This window comes from Pelodiscus sinensis, chromosome 4 (genome assembly GCF_052426305.1).
Source record: "Pelodiscus sinensis isolate ZL-2025 chromosome 4, ASM5242630v1, whole genome shotgun sequence".
NCBI lineage: Eukaryota > Metazoa > Chordata > Testudines > Trionychidae > Pelodiscus > Pelodiscus sinensis.
In genome coordinates, this window is record NC_143055.1 from 1,143,300 (window position 1) to 1,163,254 (window position 19,955).

Consider the following 19,955-nt stretch of genomic DNA (forward strand, 5'->3'; position numbering starts at 1 on the left):
CTCTGAGCCGGGCCCCTTTCTGCAGCGCCAGCCCAGCGAGAAGGCCTGGCTCGTGCTCACTGCGGAGCCGGCTGAGCAGGCAGCAGGTGGGGTAAGCCATAAATGGGGGGACAGGGACCCGACTGCCAGGGCTGCTGCTGTCCTGGCCCTTGAGGGCAGCGCTCTGGCAGGGCCAGTACGACCTCCACCCTGCCCCAGGCATGGCCGCCACAGTGCACCCTCCAGGAAAGGCCCCGGCTGCCCTGCAGGGGCACAGAGCAATTCGCTAAGTCAAACAAACTTGGGTCCGTCCCCCCCAGGCCCAGCACCACCCTGTGCCGGCTGGACCGGTTGTTGCAGCGACATCTCTGGGTGCAGGCAGCATGTGGCCCTGTGTCTGTCTCCCCTCCCCCCGCTCTCTCTCTTCTGGCCCGCATCCCATGTGATTCTAGTTACTAGGCAGCAGGTTTAAGACAAACCAAAGGACATTTTTCTTCACGCAGCGCACAGTCAACCTGTGGAACTCCTCGCCAGAGGATGTGGTGGAGACCAGGACCGTACCAGGGCTCAAAAAGGGCTAGATAGATTCATGGAGGTTGGGTCCATCGACAGCTGTTACCCAGGATGGGCAGGGAGGGTGTCCCTGGCCTCTGTCTGTCTGGAGATGGGTGACAGAACAGGGAATCATCCCGCGATCCCTCGGGGCATCTGGCAGGGGGCAGGGTAGCACCCGAGGGTTCAGGAGGCTCTGGGGGACTGCGGGGTGATGCCCCACAGAGCCTATACTGTGTTAATACCTTGTCCCTTTAGTGGGGAGGGGGGACCATGGCCCCCCAGGCTCAGTGCACACAGAGCCCTCAAATTCATTCCACCAAGAGGAGCCCCAGGGCCCAGACATGCCTCCACGAGGGGCACAGGCCAGAGAGTGGGTGCCAGCGAGGAGAGGGGCAGCAGGCACAAGGTCACCGCAGCCAGCCAGGCCGCACCAGGTCCCCCGTGGACAGGTGGGGCTCTGCCATGCAAGCCAAGAGCAGCAGCACCTGCTGGCACAACCCACACGGCGCCCGGGCTGCTCCACGTCCACTGCGGGAGGGGCCCGGCGGGGAGGCCGCAGGCGAAAGGGCGAGGCAGGCTCTTCACAGAGTTTTATTAGGAAGAGTGTAAATCCCCAGGCAGGTACAAACGCCCCCAAGCCCTGCTGGGTGCCGCAGCCCCTCCCACCCAGAGCTGGCCGCAGGGGGCGGGGGAGCAGCTCATTCCCACCGCCCGGGGGCAAGGCGCTTGGCACACGCCTGAGGTCAACTGGCCCTGCCCGTGGTGCCAGCTGGGCCCTGCATCCGGCAGAGCAAGGCCCTCACCGCGGCACGCAGCTGGCGCAGAGGGCAGCCTGGGCCGGAGGGGCCGCAGAGCATGGCCGGGCCAGGAGTGACCCCCCCCATTTAAAATAGTCGAGGCGGCTGCGGGGCCCAGCCCAGCCCTCTGCCAACCCCGGAGGACACTAAAAGCCCCAGGAAATGGAGCGGGGGGGTCGCAGCCCAACCCAACCCCGCACAGAACGACACGAGCGCACCCAGGCTGGGCCGCCCATGGACCCGTCTGCCAGCGGGGCCGAGGCCAGGTGCCACGGAGGGACAAACCATCGCCCGTGCAGGGCGAAGTCAGCATAAGACCCGGGGCTCAGCCAATCAGGAGGTAGAGCACATGGCAGAGGGAGGAGCCCGCCTCAGGACAATTTTTGGTATAAAATAGCCATACTGGAACAGCCAGGGGTTGAGACTACACCTCCCAGCATGCAACGCTGCCGTCCATCCCGACGGGACGGCTGCAGTGCATGCTGGGACTTGTAGTCCCCATAGGCCTCATTCCATATTAAGGCAAGGGGGGCTGCAGCCAGCTCCAGCGCCCCCCCAGAGCCAGGAGCAGGGCTCCGAATTCAGTCCTCCCTGCCAGGAGGGGCCCAGCGATTCCTTGCAGACCAGCCAACCATGAGGCAGCCCCTGGGGAGGGGACTCAGCAGCCTGCACGGCTCCTTCCCAGGGACGGGCACCCACAGGCAGGCCCAGCACCGTGGCCGTCCAGTCCCTCATGTGCCTTGTGGCCTGGCAGGAGCCCGCTGTCCGCCTGGGGCATCTGGTCTCCAGGCCCCGCAACGACGGGGCCAGTGCAGGGCCCTAGCGCTGAGCCGGCTTCTTGTCCAGCCCCTTGCTCTGGGGCAGGTGTCGGAAACGGCAGTCGGGCCCGTAGCTGCAGCCGGCGTTGCGCCAGAAATGGCACTCCAGGGTGGGGGGCACTCGCAGCGGCTCCCTGCGGGCACACACAGAGGGTCCAGAGCCTGCACACGCTTCCCCGCCCCCCAGACATGCACAGCCCTGGCGAGGGCCGTGTGCTGAGGCCGTACACGCCCACAGCTCCACAGGGCACCCCGAGACCCCCGCCTGGCACTGGGGGGGGCCAAGCAGACCCCTCTGTGGGCTACAGCAAGGACCCAGCTCCTCGGGCAGGCCACGGGCGGCACCCACCTCTCCACAGGCTGCAGGCCGCTGCCGGCCCTCCCTGGGGGCGGGGTCGCATGGTCAGGGTGCTTCAGCTGCAGCACAAACTTGGTTCCTTCCACCTCCGCGCCCTGGGGAGAGAGGCCAGGAGCAGGGCAGGGAGGGCCCCAGGGCAGGGGACGCCAGTGAGGGAGGGTCCTGGGAGAATGCAGGGCCCCAGGATGGGGAGAGGCCAGGGAAAGGGGCCTCTGCTCACCATCCCCGGGTGCCCAGGTAACCCCAAGCCACTGCCTGACCTGGGCCCCTCTGGTTCTCAGCCCTGAGTGCCCTACTGCACCCCAAAGCCCTCGGCCTGGCCCCCCGAGCGATGCGACCCCGACGCAAAGCCTCCGGGTTCACGCGCCAGCCCCCGCCGGCTCGGCTTCGGCTCGCGCCCCCCAACGGGCTGCAGCCACCCCTGGGTGCGGGGCCAGCCAGCCGGGCTGGGGTTTAAACTGGCTCCCCTCACGAACCAGCCCCTGCCTGGCCCCGCGCTCCCGCCGCTGAGAAAGGCGCAGCCACAGGGTGAGGGGCTCCCCGGGAACGCGGACGAGCCAGCCCCCCTGGCACGCTACGACGGTCGCCAAGGCGACGCAAACGGACGCGGGGAATCGTCTCTTACGTCAGCCGCCATTCAACAGCCCTGGTGCCACCCAATGCCTGCTCCCCACCCCCCTCCCTCCCAATGCCTGCCCCCCCCGCCTGCCCCCCCGCCTGCCCCTCCCACCCAATGCCTGCCCCCCCACCCCCCTCCCTCCCAATGCCTGCCCCCCCCGCCTGCCCCCCCACCCCCCTCCCTCCCAATGCCTGCCCCCCCTGCCTGCCCCCCCCCCTCACCCCCCTCCCACCCAATGCCTGCCCCCCACCCTCCACCCACATCCCCTCCCACCCAATGCCTGCTCCCCACCCCCCTCCCTCCCAATGCCTGCCCCCCCCCCCTCCCCCCGCCTGCCCCCCCGCCTGCCCCTCCCACCCAATGCCTGCTCCCCCACCCCCCTCCCTCCCAATGCCTGCCCCCCCCGCCTGCCCCCCCACCCCCTCCCACCCAATGCCTGCCCCCCCGCCTGCTCCCCCCCCGCCTGCCCCCCACCTGCCCCTCCCACCCAATGCCTGCTCCCCACCCCCCTCCCTCCCAATGCCTGCCCCCCCCGCCTGCCCCCCCACCTGCCCCTCCCACCCAATGCCTGCCCCCCACCCCCCTCCCTCCCAATGCCTGCCCCCCCGCCTGCCCTCCCACCCCCCCTCCCCGCCCAATGCCTGCCCCCCCGCCTGCCCCTCCACCCCCTCCCACCCAATGCCTGCCCCCACCCCCCTCCCTCCCAATGCCTGCCCCCCCCCCCCTCCCCCCGCCTGCCCCCTCACCCCCCTCCCACCCAATGCCTGCCCCCCACCCTCCACCCACATCCCCTCCCAGCCAATGCCTGCCCCCCGCTCCCCCCACCCTCCGCCTGCCCCACCCTCCGCCCTCATCCCCTTCCACCCAATGCCTGTACCCCCACCCTCCGCCCCAGCCCTGAGCCCCTCATCCTGTCCCACCCTAGAGCCTGCCCCCCCACCGCCCACCCCAGCCCCAAGCCCTTCATCCCGTCCCACCCAGGCTGCTGCCACGCCCGTCCCAACGGCTCATGGGAGCTGCCTTGCGCAGAGCAGGGAGAGGGCTCCGCTCCCTGAGCCAGGCACTGGCTGGGGCTAGTCTCCATGCAGCGTGTGGGGCAAAGCCCCAGCCGGATGTCTCCACGGGGAGGGCCAGGAGGGCCACTACCGGCCAGGCCTGAGCCAGGGAAGAGCGGCTTCCCCGGGCACAGCTGAGCACCTGCCACCTCCCACGGGGCGGGGCCTGCCAGCCTCTCCCACGCCCGGCCTGACCTGCAGCGCTGCGTAGGCCGCCTCCGCTGCCTCCTTGGAGCTGTAGTTGATGAAGGCGCAGAACTTCTCCGGGAGCAGCCGCACCGAGTGGATGGGCCCAAAGCTGCCGAGAACACGCGGCCTCAGCCCCTGCCCCGGCTGCTGGCGGGACCCAGGAGGGGGAGGGGGAGGGGCAGGCTCACGTGCGGGGCGGTGGCCCAGCAGCGCGCCCCAGGCCGGCCCTGCAGCGGCCAAGGCAGCCCCGGGGGCGCGGGCGGGGGCTGGGCCTAGAGGGGCACCGGGGCAGGGGCAGGGGCAGAGGCAGGGTCGGAGACAGAGAGAGCCCCAGGGCAGAGCCGGCTTTGGGCGCCCTCCTGCGCCCGCCCCAGCCCCGCCCCCGCCGCCTGCGACTGCCCCCCGCCGCCCGCCCCGGCCCCCGCCCCCGCCCCCGCCGCCCGCCCCGGCCCCTGCCGCCCACCGCCCGCGCCAGCCCCCGCCGCCCGCGCCAGCCCTAGCCCCCTGCCGCCTGCCGCCTGCGCTAGCTCCAGCCCCCGCCGCCCGCCCCGGCCCCGCCCCCGCCGCCCGCCCCGGCCCCTGCCGCCCGCCCCCGGCCCCTGCCCCGGCCCCCGCCGCCCACGCCAGCCCCCGCCGCCCGCGCTAGCTCCAGCCCCCTGCCGCCCGCCCCCGCCGCCCGCCCCGGCCCCCGCCACCTGCGACTGCCCCCCGCCGCCCGCCCCGGCCCCAGCCCCCGCCGCCCGCCCCGGCCCCTGCCCTGGCCCCCGCCGCCCACCGCCTGCGCCAGCCCCCGCCGCCCGCCCCGGCCCCCGCCCCCGCCGCCCACCCCGGCCCCAGCCCCCGCCGCCTGCGCTAGCTCCAGCCCCCTGCGCCCGCCCCAGCCCCCGCCGCCTGCGCCCGCCCCCCCCGCCCCCCGCCCCGCCACCCGCCCCGGCCCCCGCCACCTGCGCCGGCCCCCAGCCCCCGCCCGCCCCGGCCCCCGCCGCCTGCGCCAGCCCCGGCCCCCGCCGCCCGCCCCGGCCCCAGCCCCCGCCGCCCGCGCTAGCTCCAGCCCCCTGCCGCCCGCGCTAGCTCCAGCCCCCTGCCGCCCGCGCCAGCTCCAGCCCCCTGCCGCCCGCGCCAGCCCCCGCCGCCCGCGCCCGCGCCAGCCCCCGCCGCCCGCGCCCGCGCCAGCCCCCGCCGCCCGCGCCAGCCCTAGCCCCCTGCCGCCCGCCCCCGCCGCCCGCGCCAGCCCTAGCCCCCTGCCGCCCGCGCCAGCTCCAGCCCCCTGCCGCCCGCGCTAGCTCCAGCCCCCTGCCGCCCGCGCCAGCCCCCGCCGCCCACGCCAGCCCCCGCCAGCCCTAGCCCCCTGCCGCCTGCGCTAGCTCCAGCCCCCTGCGCCCGCCCCCATGTGACGGCGAGTCGGGGTCCCCCCGATCCTGCAGCCCCTAGCTTAGGCGGTTTCCTTCATGCTTCCCAGCCACCAACTCGCCCTCCCCCCAAAGCTGGTGGCGTCTCCGCCCCCCTCCCTTTGTCTCTCCCCTGGGAAGAGCTGTGCTGGGCCGAGGTGTCTGGGCCGTCGGTGGGAATCTCACAGCCCAGCGCAGGGGCCCCGGTTATAGAGCAGACAGCCCCCCACTACGGCACACGCCAGCTCCAGCCCCCTGTGCCTGCCCGAAGCAGCTGGGGCTTGGGGAATCACTCACATCTCAAAACAGCTGCGCAGCAACTTCTGGGTGATCCGGGGGGTGACATTCCCGACCCACACGGCGTACCACTCCCTGCCACGGCACACGGCATGGGTCACCCGCCTGCCAGTCCCCCTCAGCCCTAGAGCCGCCCCTCCCTGCCCTGCATCCAGCCCCCGCCCCATCCCACCAGCCCCAGTGCCCACACCCCCAGGCTCGCCAGCTGTCTGCCCAAAGCCCAGCGCCCCCCCCAGGGTGGGATTCCTCCAGGCACACAGCGGGACCCCAGGCCGTCTCCCCGGCCCCCCGTTACCTGGCCTGATGCGCGGTGGCCACGGTGTGTTTGCTGCTGGCCCCGAGTCCCTGCTGGGCTGGGCCTTTCCCCCGGCTCCGGGAGTTCGTGATGGTCACAAACCCGCTCTCACCGTCCTCGTCCCCCTCGGCGTCGCCTCGGCCACCTGGGGAGCGGCTCCGGGCCTGCTCGCCTGCGGGGCAGCCAGCACTCAGCAGCAGCCCCATGGGCACAGGGCGGGAGCAGCGGGCCGGGGCCGGGTGGCAGTCCAGCCCCTGCTCCCCTAGCCCTGCCCCCGCTCTGCCTGGTTCCCGGGAGAAGCCGCACCCGACTCTGCCCCGGCCCCGCGCCCTTACCGGATCCCGCAGCTCTCAGCAACGGCTCCAGCGCCAGGCTCCTCTTGCCGCCAAGGCCAGCCTCCTGTTTGGACGGGAGCCGGTCAGTGGCAGGGCCGGGGCCTGAGCACCTGCAGCCTAGCCCTGGGACGGGGGTGGCCCAGCGCACAGCGGCTCCCCTGCCTCGCTCTGCGCCCGGGTGCGCGCCAGGCCACACTCACCAGCACGAGCTGCGTCTGGCACGTCTCCAGCTGGGCAGCGGCGTCGGCGTGGGAGCTGTCCAGCCGCAGCAGCTCCAGGAAGGTGCTTCTGGCCTCAGCGTAGCGCTAGGGACAGCCAGGCGGTCACTCCCGCCAGCCCCTGCCCTCGCCCCCGGGCCTAGCGCCTGAGCCTGCCACTGGCTCATGCCCCATGTGGGACAGAAGCCTCCCCCCCAGGCGCTGCTCAGCCCGAGGGCCCCCCGCCCCAGGCAGCGGGGCCAGGCCTGGTCCCACCCCCATGCCCAGGTACCTTCAGCCCCAGGAGGGCCTTGCCCTTGCGGAAAAAGCCTTTGGGCCAGCCAGGCAGGAGGCTCAAGGCCACCTGGGCGTCACTCAGGGCCTTGTCGTACTGCTGCATCCTCTCGTAGCAGTACGAGCGGTTCCCGAAGAGCCTGCAGGGAGAGCGCGTCAGGGAGCCTGGGCCGAGGCCGCCCGCCCGCTGCCCGCCCCGACGGCCGCCCTGCAGGGAGAGCGCGTCAGGGAGCCTGGGCCGAGGCCGCCCGCCCGCTGCCCGCCCCGACGGCTGCCCTGCAGGGAGAGCGCGTCAGGGAGCCTGGGCCGAGGCCGCCCGCCCGCTGCCCGCCCCGACGGCTGCCCTGCAGGGAGAGCACGTCAGGGAGCCTGGGCCGAGGCCGCCCGCCCGCTGCCCGCCCCACAGGGAGAGCGCGTCAGGGAGCCTGGGCCGAGGCCGCCCACCCGCTGCCCGCCCCGACGGCTGCCCTGCAGGGAGAGCGCGTCAGGGAGCCTGGGCCGAGGCCGCCCACCCGCTGCCCGCCCCGACGGCCGCCCTGCAGGGAGAGCGCGTCAGGGAGCCTGGGCCGAGGCCGCCCGCCCGCTGCCCGCCCCGACGGCTGCCCTGCAGGGAGAGCGCGTCAGGGAGCCTGGGCCGAGGCCGCCCGCCCGCTGCCCGCCCCGACGGCTGCCCTGCAGGGAGAGCAGGTCAGCGAGCCTGGGCCGAGGCCGCCCGCCCGCTGCCCGCCCCGACGGCTGCCCTGCAGGGAGAGCGCGTCAGGGAGCCTGGGCCGAGGCCGCCCGCCCGCTGCCCGCCCCACAGGGAGAGCGCGTCAGGGAGCCTGGGCCGAGGCCGCCCGCCCGCTGCCCGCCCCGACGGCTGCCCTGCAGGGAGAGCACGTCAGGGAGCCTGGGCCGAGGCCGCCCGCCCGCTGCCCGCCCCGACGGCTGCCCTGCAGGGAGAGCGCGTCAGGGAGCCTGGGCCGAGGCCGCCCGCCCGCTGCCCGCCCCGACGGCTGCCCTGCAGGGAGAGCACGTCAGGGAGCCTGGGCCGAGGCCGCCCGCCCGCTGCCCGCCCCGACGGCTGCCCTGCAGAGAGAGCACGTCAGGGAGCCTGGGCCGAGGCCGCCCGCCCGCTGCCCGCCCCGACGGCTGCCCCGCAGGGAGAGCACGTCAGGGAGCCTGGGCCGAGGCCGCCCGCCCGCTGCCCACCCCGACGGCCGCCCTGCAGGGAGAGCGCGTCAGGGAGCCTGGGCCGAGGCCGCCTGCCCGCCCCGACGGCCGCCCTGCAGGGAGAGCACATCAGGGAGCCTGGGCCGAGGCCGCCCGCCCGCTGTCCGCCCCGACGGCTGCCCCGCAGGGAGAGCGCGTCAGGGAGCCTGGGCCGAGGCCGCCCGCCCGCTGCCCGCCCCGACGGCCGCCCTGCAGGGAGAGCACGTCAGGGAGCCTGGGCCGAGGCCGCCCGCCCGCTGTCCGCCCCGACGGCTGCCCTGCAGGGAGAGCACGTCAGGGAGCCTGGGCCGAGGCCGCCCGCCCGCTGCCCGCCCCGACGGCTGCCCTGCAGGGAGAGCACGTCAGGGAGCCTGGGCCGAGGCCGCCCGCCCGCTGCCCGCCCCGACGGCCGCCCTGCAGGGAGAGCACGTCAGGGAGCCTGGGCCGAGGCCGCCCGCCCGCTGTCCGCCCCGACGGCCGCCCTGCAGGGAGAGCACGTCAGGGAGCCTGGGCCGAGGCCGCCCGCCCGCTGCCCGCCCCGACGGCCGCCCTGCAGGGAGAGCACGTCAGGGAGCCTGGGCCGAGGCCGCCCGCCCGCTGCCCGCCCCGACGGCCGCCCTGCAGGGAGAGCACGTCAGGGAGCCTGGGCCGAGGCCGCCTGCCCGCTGCCCGCCCCGACGGCTGCCCTGCAGAGAGAGCACGTCAGGGAGCCTGGGCCGAGGCCGCCCGCCCGCTGCCCGCCCCGACGGCCGCCCTGCAGAGAGAGCACGTCAGGGAGCCTGGGCCGAGGCCGCCCGCCCGCTGTCCGCCCCGACGGCTGCCCTGCAGGGAGAGCGCGTCAGGGAGCCTGGGCCGAGGCCGCCCGCCCGCTGCCCGCCCCGACGGCTGCCCTGCAGGGAGAGCACGTCAGGGAGCCTGGGCCGAGGCCGCCCGCCCGCTGCCCGCCCCGACGGCTGCCCTGCAGGGAGAGCGCGTCAGGGAGCCTGGGCCGAGGCCGCCCGCCCGCTGCCCGCCCCGACGGCTGCCCTGCAGGGAGAGCACGTCAGGGAGCCTGGGCCGAGGCCGCCCGCCCGCTGCCCGCCCCGACGGCTGCCCCGCAGGGAGAGCACGTCAGGGAGCCTGGGCCGAGGCCGCCCGCCCGCTGCCCACCCCGACGGCCGCCCTGCAGGGAGAGCGCGTCAGGGAGCCTGGGCCGAGGCCGCCTGCCCGCCCCGACGGCCGCCCTGCAGGGAGAGCACATCAGGGAGCCTGGGCCGAGGCCGCCCGCCCGCTGTCCGCCCCGACGGCTGCCCCGCAGGGAGAGCGCGTCAGGGAGCCTGGGCCGAGGCCGCCCGCCCGCTGTCCGCCCCGACGGCCGCCCTGCAGGGAGAGCACGTCAGGGAGCCTGGGCCGAGGCCGCCCGCCCGCTGCCCGCCCCGACGGCCGCCCTGCAGGGAGAGCACGTCAGGGAGCCTGGGCCGAGGCCGCCCGCCCGCTGCCCGCCCCGACGGCCGCCCTGCAGGGAGAGCACGTCAGGGAGCCTGGGCCGAGGCCGCCTGCCCGCTGCCCGCCCCGACGGCTGCCCTGCAGAGAGAGCACGTCAGGGAGCCTGGGCCGAGGCCGCCCGCCCGCTGCCCGCCCCGACGGCCGCCCTGCAGAGAGAGCACGTCAGGGAGCCTGGGCCGAGGCCGCCCGCCCGCTGTCCGCCCCGACGGCTGCCCTGCAGGGAGAGCGCGTCAGGGAGCCTGGGCCGAGGCCGCCCGCCCGCTGCCCGCCCCGACGGCTGCCCTGCAGGGAGAGCACGTCAGGGAGCCTGGGCCGAGGCCGCCTGCCCGCCCCTATGGCTGCCCTGCAGGGCCGGAGGGAGCTGGGCGGGGTGTCCGAGCGCTTGGGGATACAGAGCCAGCCCCGCCCCAGCCCCAAGAGAAACAGCTCCACGCCCCCGGCCCAGCACTCCCACCTGTGCTCCCGGGGGTTGAGTTTGACGGCCTCGGTGAAGAACAGCACAGCTTCCTGGAAGCAGCCCCGCTGGGCCGCCTCGTTCCCATAGCCTGGGGGGAGAGGAGACAGGCTCACGCAGACGGGCCTACAGGGAGCCTACGCAGAGGCCAAGCGGGAGCAGCAGGCAACGGCCCCGGCTCGGGAGCGGGGCTGGGAAGGCCTGGGCCCGGGCGTGAGGGGCAGTGGCTCAGCAGGGCGGGCCCAGGGCAGGCTGGAGCCAGGCTGGGGCAGGGAAGGCGTGGCCCTGTGTCCGGCCCGGCGAGGCCTGACCCCTTCTGCCCAGTCCAAGGCGGCCCCTGGGGGCAGGGACACTGACCTGCTAGCACCGTGCTGGGATCCACCCTGCTCACGTCCTGCCCAGGCCTCGGCACCTGCAGGGGAGCCAGGGCACATGGTGAGGGACCAGTGCTGCCAAGCCGAGGGCCCGGGGAACCCAAGCAGCACCGAGCGGCTGAGCCTGGCCGGGGCCCCGGGAGGCTGGTCAGTGGCCCACGGCCCCTCTGGGCTCCCACCCCCAGGCCGAGCAGCGTGCAGCCGCGGGGGAACAGGCCAGTCCCGGCCCAACAAACCCAGGCAGCACCGGGCCCCGCTCAAGGGCTCCAGGCCACACCTGGCAGGAGCGCGGGTGGCCCAGGGCCGGGAGACAGGACGGGCACAGCTCAGGGGCACTGCCCCAGCGGAGCCCCCGGCCACGCTCCGACCCTGCGACGCTCTCGGACTCTCGCGTGAGCGCCGGCAGCAAACCCCGCGTCCAGCGGCTGCGCGAGGCGCCTCCAGGGGGCCAATGGGCCGTGGCTCTGAGCACTGGGCACTGGCTCTGTGCTTGGACGATGGAGACGGCAACAGGCTTGGCCGGCCCCCGGGAAAGGGCCAGGAGCCCTGCACAGTCCACCTGGCCTGTCACGGAGCCCAGCGAGCCCCGGGTGGAGGGAGGGAGCCTGCAGCCCTGCCCCCGTGACGGGGCACCCCGGCAGGCTGGGGCCAAGCGTGGGGCAGGCTGCAGAAGGGCAGGGCCCTGGGGGAGACCGGCTCCCCGAGAGGGAGGGGCATGCCCTCGGAGCCTGGTGCCCCAGGGACAAGCGCTTCTGTCCGTGCCCAGAGGGCTGGGATGTGCCGGGATCCATTCACTGGAGCTCAAGGGGAGAGGTCTGCCCAGAAACCCCAACTCACCTCCTGCTGGGGCTTCCTGTCCGGCTCCTTGACCTCGGCTCGGGGCAGCTTCTCCCTCCGGGGCGCCAGCGGCTTCACGCCCAGCTTACGCTGAGCTTTGGAGACAAAGGTGCTGCTCAAGTCCAGCTCGGCCTGGGGAGGGGACGCGGGCGTCAGGCTGGGCGGGCAGGCCAGGGATACACCCCCCCCCGCAGCAGACACCTGGCCCCGGGGGCAGGGGGTCCCTTGGGTCCCTGGCCCTCACCCAGCCAGCTCACCCCAACTCTGGTGGCCCAGCCATTTCCTAGCAGGCCGGGCACGGCCCAGGCCCTGCACCTCACCTCCATCTCCTCCTCGGTGCTCACGTCTGCACTCCTGACCTGGGCCCTGGCTCCTTCCCCTCTCCTGGGAGCCCTGGAGTCCAGGGGGCCCCTCCCCGATGGCGGCACAGAACCGGCCCGCTCCTCCGTGTCACTGTCCACACAAGGCTCCTCCTGCAAGAAGCGCGCCAGCCGTGAGAGCCCAGCTCGGCAGGCAGCTTCCCGGGGACGCCAGGGTCCCAAGAGCCCTGCGCTCTGGAAAGGCGGCTCCTGGAGAGCGAAGCGCCCAGCCACTCACCAGCTCCGTCTCAGGCCTGGGGCTCGCGTCCTGTTCCAGCTTCTCCTGCCTCTTCCGATCCTTCTGCCTCTGCAAGCCAGAGAGCCGAGGGAGCTCCAGAGACGGCTCTGCCCCACCCCTCCCAGGCAGGCACATGGGCAGCGCAGTCGCCTCCCCTTCCCGGGCCAGGCCTGCCCCGCACCCCACTGCCCGCTGGAGGCCTGACAGCACTGTGCTGCGCCGCCTGGAACCAGGGCCTGGACGCCAGCACGGCTCTCCCTGGTCAGGGACCCCCACTGTGTCTGACTGCTGTGAGCCAAGAGGCAGGCTAAGGGACCCCTTCTCCGGACGGAGCCCAGCATGGCCCCCACGGACAGAGGCCCAGGGCAACGGGGAGGCAGAGACAAGTCTGCACTGCAGAGGCTCCAGGAGGCTGTGCTACATGGCTGGGCAGCTGCAGCTGGAATCCCTGTCATGAGCCGGGCTGAGGGCCCTTCCCTCCGAAACACGCTCCCCTCGCTGTCACGCCCCCTTGGCACAAGCCCGTCTCCTGCCCGGGCACAGGCAAGCACCTCTCCGTGCAGCAGGGCCTGTGCCATGGCTGGGGAGACGCCCCGCCGTCAGGCAGAGCGCCGGGGGGACGTCGGAGCGCACAGCTCTGGGCACCCACCTTCTTCTTAAGCCTTTTCTTCTCCGCTTTCCTTTTAAGGCGCTCCTCCTCCGCGACCAGCTCACTGGCGTTCCTCTCCGCTTCCTGGGGAGAGCCAGGCCAGCTGGGCACCCCGCCAACCCCCGCAGGGTCCCGGGGGGAGCAGCGAGGGTGGCATCTGGGAGAAGCCCTCGCCCCGCCCCTCAGGGAGCGTCCCCGGGGCCAGGGCTGAACAGGGGAACTGGTACCATGCTGGGCCGAAGGGGGGAGCGTGGCACGCGAGGGGCAGGCAGCCAGGAGCTTGCACCTCCGCCTGCTGCCCCAGAGAGAGGCTGGCTGGGGCCATGGCAGAGGCTGAGCCCCTTCCAGGCATGAGCACGGAAGGGCAGGCGCCAGCGACCAGGAGACAAACCCAGGTTAACACTGCCCGGGCCTGGTGTCAGCCGGGGGGCAAGCCTGGCTTAGCTGCCCTGTGGGGCTGCATGCAGGAGTGGAGGCTCCAATGTCTCCTTCTGGCCTTCCTTGGGGCAGGTTCCCGCCCACCACGGCCTGCCCCTGGCCTGAGCAGCTGGCAATGGACACCAGGAAGCCCTGGGGGATCCCACTCCATGCCCTGGCAGAGCCGAGGGCTGCTCACTCGGCCCCCAAGGAGCAGGCTCTCCCTGGGGCACTGCGGACAAAGCCCTCAAGCACAGCGGGGCCCCACCCCCTGGCCAGCGCGGGCTGGCGAGGACGGATTGCCCGGGGCTCTGCTCACCTCTGCAGTCACCCGCTGCCTCTGGGGCAGCTGATAGTCCAGCGAGCCCCGGGGCGGGGCAGCCGGCGAGGTGTCCTTGCCCACGAAGGATTTCCAGAAGCCAAGGAATGCGCCAGGGACCGCATCCTCGAGAGCCGCGGCATCGCACGCCCTGGCGGGGTCGTCCCACTTCTCCTCGTCCTCATCATACCCCCCCTCGGCGTCGTAGCAGCAGCCGAACTCTTCCTCGGAGTCTGCACGGGGACAGCAGCGCGGCAGGTGCTCACCAGCTCCCCGCCGGGCCCTGGCCACGCCTGAGAGGAGCCCTGGGGCCGGCGCGCAGCTCTCCACACCCCCCTCGCTCCATTCTCGACTGCACCCCTCCTCCCAAGGAACGAGCCAGAGACCCCGACCCCAAGGCCTCCCTCCCGGGGACTGCAGCGCTCCTCGGGGCTACACGGCTCCTAAAGCGCTCCCCCGGGGGCAGGGGCAGCAGCCCCCAGGCGTCCCTGCCACCCCGCACTGCTGCCCCACCAGAGGTGGCAGGTGGCTCCCGTGTACTCTTCACTTAAAAAAAGGACTGATCTAAATTTTAAATACGGGGGGGGGGGGACACGGTTGCAGTTAACTGGGACCATCAAGCAATAAGCGATCACAGCCAGCTGGCTGCTAACACCCCTCGGCCCTACGGCCGCCAGTCTGTCGCGGGAGGGCCCAGAGCCTGGGGGGGCTTGTTCACACAGAGCCCCAAGGGATGGGTCAGGCTCTCAATCTGGGCAGGGAACTGAGGACGGAGCCAGGTCAGCAGGCCGCAGGGCGGAGCGGAGCTCTGGACACAGCGAGGCCTCGGCTCCCAGCCTCCAGCCCGTGCAGGAACGTCTCCCAGTGCTGGGCTCAGCCGCGCCCCATCAGCGGGGGCGGATCTCCCTCCCCGCCGCGCTTCAGCAGGGACAGGATGATCTGCTGACAGGCTCCCACCTCGGCTCCTCTGCCTCCCGCTTGGGGCCACGACTGGGTACAGCACCAAGCCCCACGGAGCGCCCCACCGCGATACCGCCACGGCACAATGGGCTAGCTGTGCTTGAAGCTGTTCCCTACCCAGCCTGAGTGCAGGCGCAGCAATGGCCCCCCAGACCACGCTCCCAGCATGCACTGCTGCCTCTGAAAAGCACACTGGGATCCGTAGTCTCCCGGGGCCTTGTGTGCTTGAGAAGCAGCAGCTACAATTGGCCCCCTTGGGGCAGGCTCCTCAGAGGCTCTGAACTGCCCTGCACTCCAAGGGGTGGGAAGCTGCCTTGGTTGGGGAGAGCTGCCCGGCCCCTGACCGCAGGCTTCCCAATCGCTGTGCCAAGCAAGCCCAGGCCTTGTGGAAGCAAGAGGATGAGCCAGGAGGTGGAGCCCGCCCCCAGCAGAGGTGCAGCAGGCCCCCGCCCTGGCATGGCACCGCCTCATAGCAGCACCACAGGCAGGCGGACGGGCCAGGAGGGGCTGGAAGCGCTCGGCCTGAGGAGACAGGCTGTGCGTCGGGGGGGGGGGTCTGCTCTGTAACCGGGTGTCTCTCCCTGGCTGGGCTGTGCGATTCCCACCGACTCCCCCACGCGTGCATGGCCCAGCCTGGGCAGGTAACAAGGCTCTTCCCAGAGGCAGAGACAAAGGGAGGGAGGGGGAGACGGCACCTGGCTGGGGGCAGGGCCTGGGAGCTGGGCAGTCGAGTGTGGGGGAGCATGGAGGAAGCAGACTACAAACCAGTCCAGGGGGTGCAGGGGCCTGTGAACACCCCCCCAGGGCACTAGGGCTGTCGGCCTGGCCTATGCCCACATGGAGCCTACGCTGGGCTGGACCTTGGAGAAGCAATAAACCCATTTCCACTCTACTGGCTGGCGGAGTCGCATCTGGGGGGTCGGGGGCTCCCCGATGTGCCGTCACACAGGCCCACCCTGGAAAGCCCCTGCCCCCTTCCCCACTGCCTCACACCTGTGAGCCCCCCGGCTTTGTGCTTCATGGCGCTGGGGGAAGTGCTGTACAGACTCTTCAGCATCAGCTTCTCCATGGGGTTGTTGAGATCCTATGGGAGGAAACCACAGTTAGTGATTGGGAATCCCCACCAGCCCCTGCTGGGGTCCCTCCGCCAGCGCCTCCCTGGGCTCACTGCCACGGCACCCCCGTTACAAAGCACCCCCCGAGCCCCCGCCACAGGACCCCCATTACAGCCCCTGCTGGGGTCCCTCCGCCAGCGCCTCCCTGGGCTCACTGCCACGGCACCCCCGTTACAAAGCACCCCCCGAGCCCCCTGCCACAGGACCCCCATTACAGCCCCTGCTGGGGTCCCTCCGCCAGCGCCTCCCTGGGCTCACTGCCACGGCACCCCCGTTACAAAGCACCCCCCGAGCCCCCTGCCACAGGACCCCCATTACAGCCCCTGCTGGGGTCCCTCCGCCAGCGCCTCCCTGGGCTCACTGCCACGGCACCCCCGTTACAAAGCACCCCCCGAGCCCCCTGCCACAGGACCCCCATTACAGCCCCTGCTGGGGTCCCTCCGCCAGCGCCTCCCTGGGCTCACTGCCACGGCACCCCCGTTACAAAGCACCCCCCGAGCCCCCGCCACAGGACCCCCATTACAGCCCCTGCTGGGGTCCTCCACCAGCGCCTCCCTGGGCTCACTGCCACGGCACCCCCGTTACAAAGCACCCCCCGAGCCCCCTACCACAGGACCCCCATTACAGCCCCTGCTGGGGTCCTCAGCCAGCGCCTCCCTGGGCTCACTGCCACGGCACCCCCCGAGCCCGCTGCCACAGGACCCCCATTACAGCCCCTGCTGGGGTCCTCCACCAGCGCCTCCCTGGGCTCACTGCCACGGCACCCCCGTTACAAAGCAGCCCCCGAGCCCCCTACCACAGGACCCCCACTACAGCCCCTGCTGGGGTCCTCAGCCAGCGCCTCCCTGGGCTCACTGCCACGGCACCCCCCGAGCCCACTGCCACAGGACCCCCATTACAGACCCTGCTGGGGTCCCTCCACCAGCACCTCCCTGGGCTCACTGCCACGGCACCCCCGTTACAAAGCACCCCCCGAGCCCCCTGCCACAGGACCCCCATTACAGCCCCTGCTGGGGTCCTCAGCCAGCGCCTCCCTGGGCTCACTGCCACGGCACCCCCCGAGCCCACTGCCACAGGACCCCCATTACAGACCCTGCTGGGGTCCCTCCACCAGCACCTCCCTGGGCTCACTGCCACGGCACCCCCGTTACAAAGCACCCCCCGAGCCCCCTGCCACAGGACCCCCATTACAGCCCCTGCTGGGGTCCCTCAGCCAGCGCCTCCCTGGGCTCACTGCCACGGCACCCCCGTTACAAAGCACCCCCCGAGCCCCCGCCACAGGACCCCCATTACAGCCCCTGCTGGGGTCCTGAGCCAGCGCCTCCCTGGGCTCACTGCCACGGCACCCCCCGAGCCCGCTGCCACAGGACCCCCATTACAGCCCCTGCTGGGGTCCTCCACCAGCGCCTCCCTGGGCTCACTGCCACGGCACCCCCGTTACAAAGCACCCCCCGAGCCCCCTGCCACAGGACCCCCATTACAGCCCCTGCTGGGGTCCTCAGCCAGCGCCTCCCTGGGCTCACTGCCACGGCACCCCCCGAGCCCGCTGCCACAGGACCCCCATTACAGCCCCTGCTGGGGTCCTCCACCAGCGCCTCCCTGGGCTCACTGCCACGGCACCCCCGTTACAAAGCACCCCCCGAGCCCCCTGCCACAGGACCCCCATTACAGCCCCTGCTGGGGTCCTCCACCAGCGCCTCCCTGGGCTCACTGCCACGGCACCCCCGTTACAAAGCACCCCCCGAGCCCCCGCCACAGGACCCCCATTACAGCCCCTGCTGGGGTCCTCCACCAGCGCCTCCCTGGGCTCACTGCCACGGCACCCCCGTTACAAAGCACCCCCCGAACCCCCTGCCACAGGACCCCCACTACAGCCCCTGCTGGGGTCCTGAGCCAGCGCCTCTCCTGGCCCTTCTCCCCTTACAGCAGCCCCCTAATGTCCTCCAAGCTCACCACCATGGTGGTTCAAGACTATCCCAGCAGCAGCCCCTGTGGCTGGCCTGGGGCCTGCCCAGCTGCTGTGTGACCTCTGTAGCCCTGCCCACGGCCCCTGGGGGGATGCCACGAGCCCCCTTGAAGGCGGAGGGACAGCAGACACGTACCTCGCCCTTGTGGTGCTCCGCGTTGGGGCCGCAGCCGGTGAGCAGGCCGCGGGGGAAGTGGCCTGGCTGGCAGGACCCTGTAAGACAGCAGCTGAGCAAGCCACCGGGGAGCACAGGGCCGGGCAGAGCCACCAGGGGCTACCAGCTGAGGCAGGACCCAGCCACCCCTGGGGCCAGGGCCCACGTCTCCGCAGGGGGCAGCCACACGTACCCGCTCGGGGGAGAGCGCCTAGTGCCCCGGGGCGACCGCACTGCCCCCCCGCCAGCGCACAGCCCCCCGGACCCCCCACTTCCGCGCCCCGCGCAGGCCCCATAGCCCCCCCGTGAGCCCCCCACCAGCGCACAGCCCCCCGGGCCCCCCACTTCCGCGCCCCGCGCAGGCCCCATAGCCCCCCCGTGAGCCCCCCACCAGCGCACAGCCCCCCCGGCCCCCCACTTCTGCGCCCCGCGCAGGCCCCATATCCCCCCCGTGAGCCCCCCACCAGCGCACAGCCCCCCGGGCCCCCCACTTCCGCGCCCCGCGCAGGCCCCATAGCCCCCCCGTGAGCCCCCCCAGCGCACAGCCCCCCGGGCCCCCCACTTCCGCGCCCCGCGCAGGCCCCATAGCCCCCCCGTGAGCCCCCCACCAGCGCACAGCCCCCCGGGCCCCCCACTTCCGCGCCCCGCGCAGGCCCCATAGCCCCCCCGTGAGCCCCCCCCCCGCCAGCGCACAGCCCCCCGGGCCCCCACTTCCGCGCCCCACGCAGGCCCCATAGCCCCCCCGTGAGCCCCCCCGCCAGCGCAGAGCCCCCCGGGCCCCCCACTTCCGCGCCCCGCGCAGGCCCCATAGCCCCCCCATGAGCCCCCCCCAGCGCACAGCCCCCCGGGCCCCCCACTTCCGCGCCGGCCCCATAGCCCCCCCGTGAGCCCCCCCGCCAGCGCACAGCCCCCCCGACCCCCCACTTCTGCGCCCCGCGCAGGCCCCATAGCCCCCCCGTGAGCCCCCCACCAGCGCACAGCCCCCCGGGCCCCCACTTCCGCGCCCCGCGCAGGCCCCATAGCCCCCCCGTGAGCCCCCCACCAGCGCACAGCCCCCCCGACCCCCCACTTCCGCGCCCCGCGCAGGCCCCATAGCCCCCCCGTGAGCCCCCCCGCCAGCGCACAGCCCCCCGGGCCCCCCACTTCCGCGCCCCGCGCAGGCCCCATAGCCCCCCCGTGAGCCCCCCCGCCAGCGCACAGCCCCCCGGGCCCCCACTTCCGCGCCCCACGCAGGCCCCATAGCCCCCCCGTGAGCTCCCCACCAGCGCACAGCCCCCCGGGCCCCCCACTTCCGCGCCCCGCGCAGGCCCCATAGCCCCCCCGTGAGCCCCCCCGCCAGCGCACAGCCCCCCGGGCCCCCCACTTCCGCGCCCCGCGCAGGCCCCATAGCCCCCCCGTGAGCCCCCCCCCCGCCAGCGCACAGCCCCCCGGGCCCCCACTTCCGCGCCCCACGCAGGCCCCATAGCCCCCCCGTGAGCCCCCCCGCCAGCGCAGAGCCCCCCGGGCCCCCCACTTCCGCGCCCCGCGCAGGCCCCATAGCCCCCCCATGAGCCCCCCCCAGCGCACAGCCCCCCGGGCCCCCCACTTCCGCGCCGGCCCCATAGCCCCCCCGTGAGCCCCCCCGCCAGCGCACAGCCCCCCCGACCCCCCACTTCTGCGCCCCGCGCAGGCCCCATAGCCCCCCCGTGAGCCCCCCACCAGCGCACAGCCCCCCGGGCCCCCACTTCCGCGCCCCGCGCAGGCCCCATAGCCCCCCCGTGAGCCCCCCACCAGCGCACAGCCCCCCGACCCCCCACTTCCGCGCCCCGCGCAGGCCCCATAGCCCCCCCGTGAGCCCCCCCGCCAGCGCACAGCCCCCCGGGCCCCCCACTTCCGCGCCCCGCGCAGGCCCCATAGCCCCCCCGTGAGCCCCCCCGCCAGCGCACAGCCCCCCGGGCCCCCACTTCCGCGCCCCACGCAGGCCCCATAGCCCCCCCGTGAGCTCCCCACCAGCGCACAGCCCCCCGGGCCCCCCACTTCCGCGCCCCGCGCAGGCCCCATAGCCCCCCCGTGAGCCCCCCCGCCAGCGCACAGCCCCCCGGGCCCCCCACTTCCGCCTCACTCACCCCGGCCCGGCCCTACGGGGGCTCCCGCCTCCCCGAACTCCGCGTTCGGCATCCAGCTGCGGAGGGGCGGCCTCCCAACCAGACCGGAAACACCGCCCCCGGCCCGCCCACAATCCTCTGCGCCACAACGAGACCGGAAACAGTCCCAAGGGTCTG

The 19,955-nt window shown here is 73.8% G+C and overlaps 1 protein-coding gene across 3 annotated transcripts; it reads right to left on the reverse strand.

Moving 5' to 3' along the window:
- Window positions 1-1,109: 1,109 nt before the first annotated feature.
- Window positions 1,110-19,955, reverse strand: TTC31 (tetratricopeptide repeat domain 31). Of its 3 annotated transcripts, XM_075918019.2 has the most exons (18): window positions 19,800-19,955; window positions 17,677-17,753; window positions 15,453-15,543; window positions 13,500-13,732; window positions 12,764-12,847; window positions 12,115-12,183; window positions 11,838-11,990; window positions 11,518-11,649; window positions 10,664-10,718; window positions 10,307-10,397; window positions 7,175-7,316; window positions 6,886-6,990; window positions 6,686-6,749; window positions 6,351-6,522; window positions 6,056-6,130; window positions 4,377-4,479; window positions 2,499-2,602; window positions 1,110-2,283 (listed from the first exon to the last, which is right to left on the reverse strand). In XM_075918019.2, exons 1-18 carry the CDS (start codon window positions 19,849-19,851, stop codon window positions 2,151-2,153), a joined length of 1,935 nt encoding a protein of 644 aa, XP_075774134.2. In that variant the 5' UTR covers window positions 19,852-19,955; the 3' UTR covers window positions 1,110-2,150. The 3 variants fall into 3 exon arrangements, with proteins under 3 accessions (XP_075774134.2, XP_075774136.2, XP_089633816.1); XM_075918021.2 differs by lacking the exon at window positions 6,056-6,130; XM_089777690.1 differs by lacking the exon at window positions 17,677-17,753 and having other exon boundaries at window positions 19,800-19,943.

Coding starts and splice junctions, on each gene's coding strand:
- TTC31 (XM_075918019.2), bottom strand. CDS start 19,851: ATGCCGAACGCGGAGTTCGGGGAGGCGGGAGCCCCCGTAGGGCCGGGC. Junction 6,131..6,350: donor GCCACCGCGCATCAGGCCAG/GTAACGGGGGGC, acceptor GTGCCGTGGCAG/GGAGTGGTACGCCGTGTGGG. Junction 2,284..2,498: donor GGCCTGCAGCCTGTGGAGAG/GTGGGTGCCGCC, acceptor GTGTGCCCGCAG/GGAGCCGCTGCGAGTGCCCC.